Raw genomic sequence first — 12,153 nt, forward strand, 5'->3', positions numbered from 1 at the left:
AAAACGCTCCACTGAGATGCCTGAAACAGCAAGTAGCCAGACACGGGAAAACCACCGCGTGTGCTGTGACGTCCAGAACAAGATGCTGCGCCAGGTTTCCCTGTTCTAGAAAGGTGCATTCAGGAAGAGCAAACGGAGTCTGACGAGGCTGCACTGCATGTAACATACATCTTTTCTAAATACATGCAGTCAAAAAGGTTAAACTTCCATTTATTAGCGCAGATGAAAATCTGAGCACTCTGAAAACAAATCCACAAACATCTCAGGGCTGTGAGGAGTCTGCTGTCTGCCTCCATCCTTTCTTACTTATCAGCCTCACCCTCCATGGAGCTCAGAAGTCACAAGGAAACTGCAGTTCAACTCAGAACTTGTGCATTTCTTCTAGGCTAGCCAAACCTTTGATCATTCCGGCTTCAGGCGTTACGACACAAAAGCATACGGTAATCGCTTTCCCACCGCAGTGGAAGAGCTGCGCACTCACCTCGGAGTAGGCAAGAGTGACGTGCTCGTACACGCCCTGGTGGTGGTGAATAGCGTCCTCCAGGTCCTGAAGCTCCGAGGGCAGGTCCACCTCGCCGCAGGCCTTGCACCATGAGTCCACGTTGCTCATATACTGGGGTGGTTTAAACAAAAATAAAAAGATCATGTCTACCAACAGCAAACGATATTGAGAAGTAGCCCTCTTTCAACATGGCTTTGAAATAAGGGTGGCTGAGAGAGTGTTTAGGAAGAGAGCATGGCTGACTCCCTGAATCAAATGGCACTGACCTGGTTCTCAAATCAGATTCCTGGACTCTGCAAACCAGCGCCCCATCCCCGCCTCCAGCTTCAGGCAGATCTGGAGGTGGGCCCAAGAACCTGCATTTGAAATGACAGCCTTGGGTGGCTCTGTGGTCACTCCTGGGAGCGCCTTTGCCCTGCGTTGGCTGTTTTTCAGGCCTCCTGGTTAATTTTCCCATTTCACAGTTGAATCCGCGTTTCCATCTGCTCTGTGCTATTGGCCATGGGGGGCATGGCCACCCGGTCCACCTGCACCCCCCCAGCCTCAGCCGCACAGCAAGCTGGGCTACTCCCAGAGCTACGGTCCAGCCCTCCTGCTTTCCTCTTTCATTACAAAGGCGGTAGAAGATTCCTGAAGTCATCTACCTAACAGTACGAAGACCAGAGGGTCCATCTGCCTACCTTTTCAAGAGTAAATACGCACAGGAATTAAAGGAGACCCTGGGAAGGAGGTCGAAACTCCAGAGCTGTGCCCACCGGAGGGAAGCAAGGCTAAGGGAGGCAGCAGAATCTTTGGGGTGTCCCCACTGTGCGCATAAACGGGGAGGGCCTGCAGGCTGCAGTCCTGGGCCATGGCTGCTGACCTGTCCTCAGCCTTCTCCACTTCCAGCCCCACCCCAGGGCTCATCAATAGCTGAGAAATCACAGCCAAACTTCCTAGGGAGATCCCAACAGCATCCATCACGGTAAGTATCAAAGACAAGCAGCAGAAGGCTCAATTAAGGACACGAATTCAATTAACACTAATTCAAATAAATAGACATCAACACATTTCCCTGGGTTTCTCCTCTTTTCTCATGGTTTCTCTAGTTCCTTGCTGTCTTTCCACTCATCAGGGAATGCAGAGCGTGACTCTTTAAAACACGGTAACTGACCTGCCAGATGAGAAACGTGCTACAATCCTCTTAAAATATATATGAGAATAACCTCCTGGGTACGTAGGACATTTTTAGAAACTTAGACAAGCCACCTAAGTAACTGTTGTTTCTAAAAATCCCTTTATTATTAATGTATTGGCTCAGAAAAATATCTGCATGAAAATCCCAGGGCTGGAAACCAACTCACAAGGCATTAAGTGTCATCTGAAGGCACGTGGTTTCACATGGCTACACCCAGACAGGCCTCAGGGAAGGTGTTCATCACCCTCCCCCATGGTTCCTCCAGACATCACCAGGGCAACAGAAGGAGGAATAAAGTTATGTTATGCCTCTCCCCATTCCCATGCACACACATACGACTACTTAGGCATATTTCTAAGCATTTCTTGGACGGTGTTCTAAAAGCAGTCAAAAACACTGCTAAAACGTAGTTAACCCCAATTTTTGAGGCTATCAGTAAAGAGAAACCTTCGAGCAGTCTTACGGATGTCTGCAGTTACTTAACTTACTTATAATTTCTTAAAAGTATCCTGAGAGATACTGATTATATTTACTTGCAAAAACATAGAGCAGATCAGCTTATAACACAGAAACCTCATAGAAAAAGGACTCTGCACATCTAAGTTCACTGGGTTAAAACATACCAATGACAGAAAGAAACCTGACCATGGCTTTAAAGGGCCAGCTCCAGGCCCCAAACGTCTTCTGAAAAGCTCGACACCCAAAGGAGATCCGAACCAGAGCAGCAATCCCCGTTGGAGAGCCAAGGAGGAGGAGGATGTTAACAGGTGCACCACCAAGAAAAAAAGACTCTAGGATCAAGTTTGGTGTCAAAGTTCGACAGGTACCCACACAACAGAACCTCCTAGAGCCTATTAATACAATAATGTGCCCTGTGAGTATGGGAGGGGAGGGACTCTGATGTTGGTTTAGAAACCTGACTACCACCCCTGCACACACACACACCTCTTACTATCTTGACAGTTTGGGCTTGGAACAACAGGGGATGTCCGGCACACAGCCCAACACTTTCTAACGGAAGACAACAAACAAAGGCTGATGTACTCCAGTGGGATCAGAGCACCAGCTGAGGCTCTGATGCCCTAAATGCTCAAAAGTAAACCAAATGACTTTGCTGACAAAGGTCATCACTTTGCCCACAAAGACCCATATAGTCAAAACTATGGTTTTTCTAGTACTCATGTACAGATGTGAGGGCTGGACCATAAAGCCTGAGTGTCAAAGAATTGATGCTCTCGAACTGTGATGCTGGAGAAGACTCCTGCGAGTCCCTTGCCCTGCAAGGAGATCAAACCAGTCAACCCTAAAGGAAATCAACTCTGAATATTCATTGGAAGGACTGATGCTGAAGCTCCAATATTTTGGCCACCTGATGCAAAGAGCCAACTCACTGGAAAAGACCCCAATGCTGGGAAAGACTGAGGGCAGGAGGAGAAGGGGACAACAGAGGATGAGATCTGGCTGGATGGCATCACTGACTCAGTAGACATGAATCTGAGCAAACTCTGGGAGATAGTGAAGGACAGAGAAGCCTGGCGTGCTGCAGTCCATGGGGTCACAGAGAGTTGGACAGGACTGAGCGACTAAACAGCAAAACCAAACGAGTGAACACACAGATCTGGCCAGATGTGGAGGAGAGGCAGGAGAGTGCAAGAAATTCCAGGCACCTCTGAATTCAAAGCAGGAGCCGGCCTCAAAGCTGGGGATTCTGATGCTCAGCAGAGTGGTCACTTTAGCACTGCTCAGAGAGGGATGGCAGGAGGCTGGGTCAGCCGGTTTCCAAACATGAGGTAGGCAGACAAGGGAAGAGTGATTAATACGTAAGCTTTAAAAGGAGAGCCTGAATAATTAACTAGCAGCCTTATTTTCAGAAGCATTTATGTCTCTGCCCTCCATCTGCTGAGAGTGGGAACTTCCAGTTTGCTGAGATTGTCCAGCCTAGTGAATTTCACGCCCACCAGGAGCGCCTGATACAGCATCAGCTGAACATAGGTGGTTACCCTGATTTAGGAGACAAAGGGAGAGGAACTTCCCAGAATGTAAACGCTTAAAACCCTTATTGAGAGGGGCTTTCTCCTCTTCGGAAAAATTAAGGCTCAATGAATTTTATATATATATAACACATGTATGAATTCCAAGTTCAGAGTTTCCTTTCTTATTCCTAATTTCCTCATTTCCTGCTTTCATTTCTAGGAAATATTACTCCACTGTTTCTTTCATAGTTTCTACTCCCTGACTATGAATAAACACACTCCCTTCTCCTGGTTCCTTTAAGAGAGATGGGGTCCCTTCTCTGCCCAGCAAAATCAAAGGACAGATGAAGGGTAATAACAGCCAAAGGTGGTCACAGGCTACCACACTGGACAGGTACTCCAGTCATTTTTTAAAAAATAGGGAAAACTGGAGATTTTAAGGTGTCATAAAATCAAGTTCCTTTAATTCTTTGATTTATAACAAGGTAATTCTAATAGCTTTGCTATGAAGCTCCTTAATATAAAGAAATATAACACATGACCCAAAAAAGTAGAGCCCTAAACATTGTCTACCAGTCAAACCACTAGCCATTTGGCCGTGTCTCCAGTTCCGTAAACGGATACTCTGACCCCGTCCACACCTCACAGGAGATGAGGGTGGGAGAGGATAATGGCCAAGACAGCACTGGAAGGCACAGTCTACGAAACGTCATTCTCATCTAGCTGTAACCTCAAGATTTATGTGCATAAAGCCACAAGCGAATACCAACCCAAGAACATCCACAGAGACATGAGCAGGTGGGGTGCGACGCACACGCCCTCCCCCACAAAGATGAGCTGCCGTCCTTCCCCGAAGGCGGCTTCCTTCAGCCACACCAACTGCAGGGCCACAGAGTTGAGCCCTACGAAACCCCAATCAGATTTAAATCCTTAGTGAGAGCTCCAGAGGAGGGTCAAAGGGGTGGCTATGACGGAAAGCCAATCTGTGATGTCCGAGTTCTGGTCCATCCCTGGTGAGTTTATGATAACAGCTTAAGCGTAACTAGTAGGCAGAGAATTTAACAAGAGGGAACAGAGGAGACCTATTCGGAGACTCTCTCCTGGGAAGAGGAAAACCACTCAGTGATGTCACCTTCTGTGCTCCTGAATCTCAGTGAAAGGGAAGACAGACCTTGCGCCCCCTACACTTAACGCTTGAGGAAGGAAACATTTCGGAAGCCTAAACATTCGGGACCCTAAATGCCTAGGGTGCCATCCGCACATTTTGGTTGCTGGGCGCAGCTGCACCGCCTCAGTCAGGGCCTATCAGAGACGCCGGCCTTTCTCACGGGCCCACTTTGTCCCCAAGGTCCTACGGAGCGTCTTCTCTGGCCACTGAAGTGCTGGAGCCCGCAAGTACCGTTACTAGCTCACGCACGACTCCATGAAATTCTGTTCAACCATGTATTCCTCTAGCTGTGTTTCCTTCAAGCGGATAAATTAGAGCCATTATTTTATCCAAATAAAAACACCCCAGGCTCTTTCAACTTTACTGCATGTCTAAAATTTTTTTATAATAAAACACTGGGGAGGGGAACACCCCATGGCACCCACATTTCTACATTGCTTTCAGGCAGGGCAGAGCAGCAATTAATCTTCTGGGTTACCTGCAATTCCGGATCCTGCCATGGTTAGAGAGATTTTTCCCTTATGCTTCAGACCATCCAAGAGTCCCCCAGCCAGCTTGTCAGGTTTCAGATTTATTCACATAGTCCTGCTGGGCCTTTCCAGTGGCCCACAAGCAATTCACACACCTCCACACAGCCCAGAGGGTGACTGCACCCCACACCGTGCTACCATCCCAGACGGCATGTGGGCGGGGGCGACACAGCTCTTCTCCTGAGGACAGGAATGTTCAGTGAACGACAGGCCACGACCTTAACCATGACGGGACCAGAGGTGGCTACACAGAAGCGGAGACAGTGCTGTGTTAAGCTGAAGGGGCTCCTGTTACTTTAACTCAGACTGCTCCTGTGTGGGGGCTTTGTGTCTCCTTAATCACAAAACTACCTCTTGCATAAACTTAGCAGGAAAACCCGACACTGAAAGCTGCTAGTCCTGACTCACAGCTTCCACACGAGGCTATTACGATGCTGTCACCTTGCTCTCCCCTTCTGCTTCACACTTTCAAGGTTCCCAGAGTTGAGATCACTCCTAATTAGCACCTTGTGCGACATTCCAGCCGCTCCTCCGAGATGCCGGGCAAGCTGGGGCTTGTACCCACCCAGCAAGGCTGTTTCTAGATGAAAGGAGACTATTTCCTTTCTAGAAGCATCAGTGCAAACCCCTGTGAATGCAGGCTTTTCCCCCAAAATAACTATCCCTGAGGAAGCTCTATCCATACTGTTCCTTCAGATTAAGGCAACCACCTGTCCCTTCCCCACGTCTCGCTAGCGGCTAGAGGTTCCTGAGTTTCTTCCTCCACGTCTGGAGAAGCAGGCTCACTGCCCAGGCTTCCACCACAAGCGTCTGAGTCACAGCAACTCCCTCTCTTTCGCTGCCCTCCAAGTGTCTTCACTGAGGCAGGTGTGCCCGTTGGCGGACGTGTGGGGAGTGTTGGGGGCACACTTCACACACTACCTCCAAGACAAGGTACTGTGACCAGCTCGTTGGCAGGTGAAGCCTGCGTGAGGTCTGAAGCCATAGAAATAACTTGACAATTGTGGGGGACACTGAAAACCGTACCCCAAAGCTGCTTCTCCACTGCAGCCTGGGCTGGTATAGCGTGGCCCTGCCAGGAGGCTGAGAACCCAGGCCTGCGGCCCGGCTGAAGGCTGGCACCCCTCTCCAGGCTCGGGGGGCCGGGGGAAGTGGGCTGGGTCAGAAGGAACTCCTGTGAACACTGCTGCCCTGAGACAGCGACCAGAGACGACACCGCACCCTGCATGTGCGGGGCGCGACGGCAGAGGGGCCAGGGCGACCGGGGACAACACGATACCCTGCACGCGTGGGGCGCGACGGCAGAGGGGCCAGGGCGACCGGGGACGACTCCGCACCCTGCACGCGTGGGGCGCGACGGCAGAGGGGCCGGCGCCGGGGCGACCGGGGACGACACCACACCCTGCACGCGTGGGGCGCGACGGCAGAGGGGCTGGCGCCCGCCGGGAGTTGTGGCAACACCCGTCTTCTCGGGCGATGGCCAGGCCCAGTCAGGAGCCCGCCCGCCCTGATACCGCGGACCATGATACCCTGGGTTGTGAGAAAAGCAGACCCCTGGTGCCTAAACCTGAGAGTCGGCAGTCTATTACTTGCTGCCTAAGTCTCCTAACTGGAATTCTCAAGCGAGGAGGAAGAGGACAGGACGAGGGACAGAAAGGAGGAGATAAAGAACAGCCACTGTCACTCACGAGTTCCAACTGGACAACAGGCCATGTCCAAGGCCCCTAATGTGAACCTCATTTACACTGTAGGATGGCCCCTCAAGTCCATACTTTTACCTCCACTTTACAAACAAGGAGGTGTTTACAAACAAGGAGGTGCAGAAGCACCCCGGGTCTGCAGCAGGGCTGAGGTGCGGGCGTGCTGAGTGCCATGGGGTGGCTTCAGCGCCCCGGTGGTCTCCGAGGCTCTGCTGCGGGGACCAGGCTCCCAGGCACTGACCTTCTCAGCCTTCTGGTGGAAGACGGACGACATGTCCAGCAAGGTGCTGCGCTCGTCCAGGGCGGCCGCGAAAGCCTTCCACTCCTGCTCCAGCTGGTTGGCGATCTGCTTGATCTGCTGGGAGGCGTAGTGGCCCGACTCCACCAGGCGGTTGGCCACCGACATGATGCGGTTGATGTTCACATACACGTTCTGTGGAGGGGCGAGAAGAGGGGGGGCTGGTCAGGGTGGGGCGCATGGGGTGCCTCTCTGACAGATGCAGAATGTGCTATCTGAAGCTACCTACGAACTTAAAAGTCACATTTTAATAGCAGGATCAGCAGGTGGATAAAAGGACATGTGTGCTGCTATCCGGATTTCCATAAACCCTAAGCCTTGATTTCAGTTTCTATTTTTAAAACTGCAGAATTACAGGTGAACCAGCTGGGAGGGGCACAGAAGCGATGCGCACACAATGCCCTCTGACCCGCGCCCTGGCCTCCCGTCCCGAGAAGGGTCCAGACGGCAAGCTGTTGCCCAGAACCGCGAGAGGCACCGCTGCAGTCTGTCACGAGGACCCAGAAATGACAGACTCTGTATGTGGCAACCAGAGGCTACTCTGTGTGGAAACAAGCCCGCCCTTCCACACAAGCCCAAGTCAGCTTGCTGGTGCCAAGAGAAAACCTGCAAATGGATCCACACTCCCCGGGGAATGTGAATCGGGCACCAACAGAGCAATGCTGCGTTCCAACTTTAAATGAGCTTTTCTGCTGTGTTGAAATCTCTCTCTTCGAGTCCAGTAGCTTGTGGCAAAAATAAGGCTACAAAGCTTTTTTTTCTTTTTTTTTTTAAAGGGCATTTTTCTTGCAAAAGAAGTTCTCACTATGGTATTTCCGTTTCTGCCTTCCATCTTCTTTAAGGATCACATGATCCTTAAAGCAAAGGCAGGGTGCGGAATGCGCACTTTCAGTGAAGCCTCGGTTGTTGCTGCTCTTCACATGTTTATTATTATTAAGACTTTTGTGCCGCATCCCAACACTGCACCGTGCGCTGGGTCTCCCCACATCGCAGCCTCGCCTTTGGCTCCGTCATCCTCACCCTGAATCACACGGGGTCACCCAACCTGCCTGAACTCCCGCACACCCTTCCTCCCGTCCCTCCTGCCCACGTGGTCCTCGGGCCATCTCCCGCTGCCTTGCCCTCTGACCCCTGCACCGGCCTCGTCACTGTCGCTCCGTGTGCAGCGACCCAAGGAAGCGCCCAACAGAACGTGCTTGGCGTTCTCTGTACCTTCACTGACTCATTCCTTTCATCCACTTCTGATCGCAGCCTGAACTAAATGGAGTTGCCTTCATCTGGGTTTACAGAGCCGCGGACTCCAGGCACTGAGGCACTTTTCTGGGCTGCAGGCTGGAACCAGCTACCACGTCCGGGTGTGGGGCTCACCCGGCAGGCAGGGGGTGGCGTCTGTGAGGCTCTGATGGGTAGTCGAGGCCACCATCCGAGGGGAACTGGCCTCACGGCCTCGTGTGGCATTGGCACCCCGAAGACTGTCCTCTAAGGAGCAATGCCTCTCCTTCTCATACACGTTCTCTCCAACTAGACACACTGACCAGACTCACCGAGTTTTGCTTTCTCTGGATCCTTAAAGAGGAAAATCTACCCCAAAGGTCTGTTTGAAAAAGCATCAGCAGGTGCCATTGTCAGGATCTGGGGACAAGCTGTCCACCCAGACGGCTCCATCGGGGGGCCCACGGAGGGGGCTGCATCCCATTTCCATCTATTTCAGGGCCTGCATGGCTTCCATCCCCTCAAATTGTCTGCATTCCGCACACAGAGGACCGCTCTCTGGGCCATGCCTCTATCACTATGGCAGGATGAAGGAGCCACGAGGCACACAGCCCAGACGAGCGTGCACAGACACAGCAGTGTACAGTTCCCCACGTCAGCTGTGCCTCCACCCAGATTCCTACCGTCAGAGCCTCTAAAACACCTATGATGGGAGAATGGGCACGACTTCATTGCTGTCTCTTAAAAGGCTTTCTTAAAGTCGACTTTGCTCCGACATCTAGTACTTCTATTTTATCAAAAATGTTTAAAACACACTAGACAGCACAAGAAAGGGCTGAAGATTAACAGGCCCCTCTCCTGCATAAGTAAATGTCCTAGACACACAAGGGACTCGCGGAGGTGTTGAGAACCAGGAGCTGCGAGGCCTGCAAAGCGCCCCCAACAGCTGACACCCTGCAGCGTACAAGCAACTACAGCCTTTTTAAATTAAAAGTTTCACCTAGAGGAGGACAGAGTGCATCACAGAAAAACAGAAAATATATTTAAACCTAAAAAAAGGTATTACCTATACTTTTAAGGGTTTCTTACTTACCATAACATACTCAAGTTACTGACAGTATTTTTAATGAGGTGGTAACATCAGCGGCAGCAACTACCATTTATGACGCACTTACTTGATAAATTCCGCTTAGTGTCTTACACAAACGTGGTAAGTAAAATAACGCAACACCATGTTAGGCAGAAATTATCCCCACTTTAGAGATTAGGAAACCGAGGCTCAAAGAGATTCATCAGGCTGCCCAAGGTCACACAGTAAACAGAAGTCAGAATTAAAAACCTCTACGTTCATAACCCACACACCTGGCTTCTTCATCTTCTGATTCCTAATCACTAGCAACACTGAGGGAGGGAGAGGACCTTTTCTGCTCCTTTCTAGTTTTTATAAAATAGATTTTAGTACTTCTAGTTTTTAAAGTATCTGATAGTTGTGGGCTGAATGTGTCTTTCACCATTAACTGGAAGCTTCTGAATATTTTGAAAAATTGACAGGAAATTGTTAGGAAAAAAAAGTCTTCTAAGATGCTTCCCATAAAGGCCCACATTTTCATTCTCCTCATCTACACCCAGGCTCAATCTTTAACCCCAAAATTCTCTTACCTCAAACTCAAGAACAGTATCAGACTTTTGGAATAGTGCTTATTACATAAATTTTAATTGCTGAATCTTTTTTTTGTAGCTATCCAAAGTGAAGCACTTTGTGGACTGAATTCTAATGAAATGGCCTCTTACTGAACTAATTTAAATAACGACCCCCTCTTTATATCGTTTCAATGCTCTTTAGACACACGTTACCAGGCAAAGAGGGCTAGCTAACGTCCATAGGTCTGGCTCAAAGTCCACATCAAAACTGTCTCTAAAGTAAGTATTTCTAGAGTAACTCTCTACAGAAGGAACCCTATGTCCTACAGAACAACGTATAGCTTTATTTTTGTTACATTAATTCCAAAACTACACTAAGACTGTTATTTAAAATTCACTGTTGGGTTCTTTCAGGAGATTTTGCACTGCAATCTTAGAGCAACCCCAACTGTATCCACAACAGGCCAAGGGCATCCAGAGAGCCACAGGACTGCTGGAAAGACTGATGTCAGACCCCTGGCCCTCCACTCAACTTGGGAGGAAGGCTCACGTTTTAGAACTGGAAGATGCCCCCTGAGAAGGGCGGCAGGCTGGCTCACGTCTTCATCATGAAGGGCTGCCAGCAAATGAACAGCGGGCTGGTTCATGCGACTCAGCCTCTGAAAACAGCCCCGTGGGCTCCTGAGAGGGACAGTTCAGAGGCCAGCATCAAAACCATGCATGTGGGCCTGGCCAGGCGAACTGGTTCAAGTTTCACTGGTTGGTTGGCTTGCTTGTTTTCACTTCTGTTTGCTTACAAACTTAAAAACAAGCTACCTGCACACTGCTGCCAAAGAGAATCTCCCACACTGGAGGTCAGCTGCTACATCGGATCGTCAGAAGGCCCTACACGAGCTCCGGGCAGCGTGCTGGGAAGGAGCCGTGTAAATACCCTCCCCCGTCTGCTAAAGTTCGCTCAACGGCAGGACACCCCTGCGCCCCGACACCCCTGCACCCCAGCGTCTTACCATGCAGTTCATGGCAAAGTGGTTGTGCTGGGTCTGGAGCTCCATGGCGTGAGGGTGGCTGGTCCCAATCTCGGTGTAGCTGTTCAGAAACAGGCCCTTGTTGTGTGTGATCCAGTCAAACATCTACCAGGATGAAAAAAGACAGCCTGGGATCACTCCTGAGAAAGAGAGGCCTGACACAGGCCCAGGAACCGGACCAAACCAAGAAGGGCGGCGTCCTTCCGTCGACAACCCCTGCTGCACTGGGGCCCAGAAGATGCTAGACGGCTACCAAGTCACAGTTCTGAACCTGCAGGAGCTACAAGACAATCTTACCTAGGGTGCTCCTTAGACAGATGAGGAATTAAGAAGTAGATACATAAGGAGAGGTCATTCAGATCCCCCAGGCTGATTAAAACTCCAATCTTCTGACTCTCTGCTATACTGAACCACATAATTAGCCACACTGCTCTTCAATTAAAGACCCGTTAGGTGAAATTACAAACTTACGGGTCTCTGGATGGGTGTTGCTCTGCTCACAGATTACCGACGGCAATTTCAATGACTAAGAGATTATGCTCTTTAATGCAAGGAGAATTTAAAAAAAAAAAAATCCCTGTGCAAACTATAAAATTTACCATAAAAATAAAAAGAAATGGGGAAAACTTTAACGATGACACCCCTCTTAAGGGTCAACAGAGATGCTACCTGGAAAATGATGTTAATTATATTGTTCCCAGGAAAACATTTAAGGGAAAAGAAATGATTGTCAATTAACACTGCTTCCGTGATGTGAACCGGAACCTAGGGGCAGTCACCTGCTTGCTGAGTAACTGAAAGGAAGGTTCTCCAGCGTCTCTGACAAGGTGCTACAGCTGAACCTGGAACAACCCGGGTTTGAGCTGCACGGGTCTAATTACGTGCAGATAAATGAAGTAAATGGAGTACCTATATTTTTCAATAAAT

General features: G+C 49.8%; 1 protein-coding gene across 9 annotated transcripts in view; it reads right to left on the bottom strand.

Moving 5' to 3' along the window:
- Positions 1–12,153, bottom strand: part of TRIO (trio Rho guanine nucleotide exchange factor) — a 362,508-nt gene that overhangs the window by 198,398 nt on the left and 151,957 nt on the right. For 8 of the 9 annotated variants that reach the window (XM_045163663.1, XM_045163664.1, XM_045163662.1 and 5 more), the window contains exons 6-8: positions 11,209–11,331; positions 7,292–7,483; positions 482–613 (exon numbers count right to left, since the gene is read on the bottom strand). In XM_045163663.1, coding sequence (XP_045019598.1) covers positions 482–613; positions 7,292–7,483; positions 11,209–11,331 — 447 coding nt within the window. Of the gene's footprint in view, positions 1–481; positions 614–7,291; positions 7,484–11,208; positions 11,332–11,523; positions 11,753–12,153 lie in introns of those variants that run through there. The other variant, XM_044932684.2, reaches the window with a different exon arrangement.

The sequence above is a fragment of the Bubalus bubalis genome, chromosome 19 (genome assembly GCF_019923935.1).
Source record: "Bubalus bubalis isolate 160015118507 breed Murrah chromosome 19, NDDB_SH_1, whole genome shotgun sequence".
NCBI classification, from domain to species: domain Eukaryota; kingdom Metazoa; phylum Chordata; class Mammalia; order Artiodactyla; family Bovidae; genus Bubalus; species Bubalus bubalis.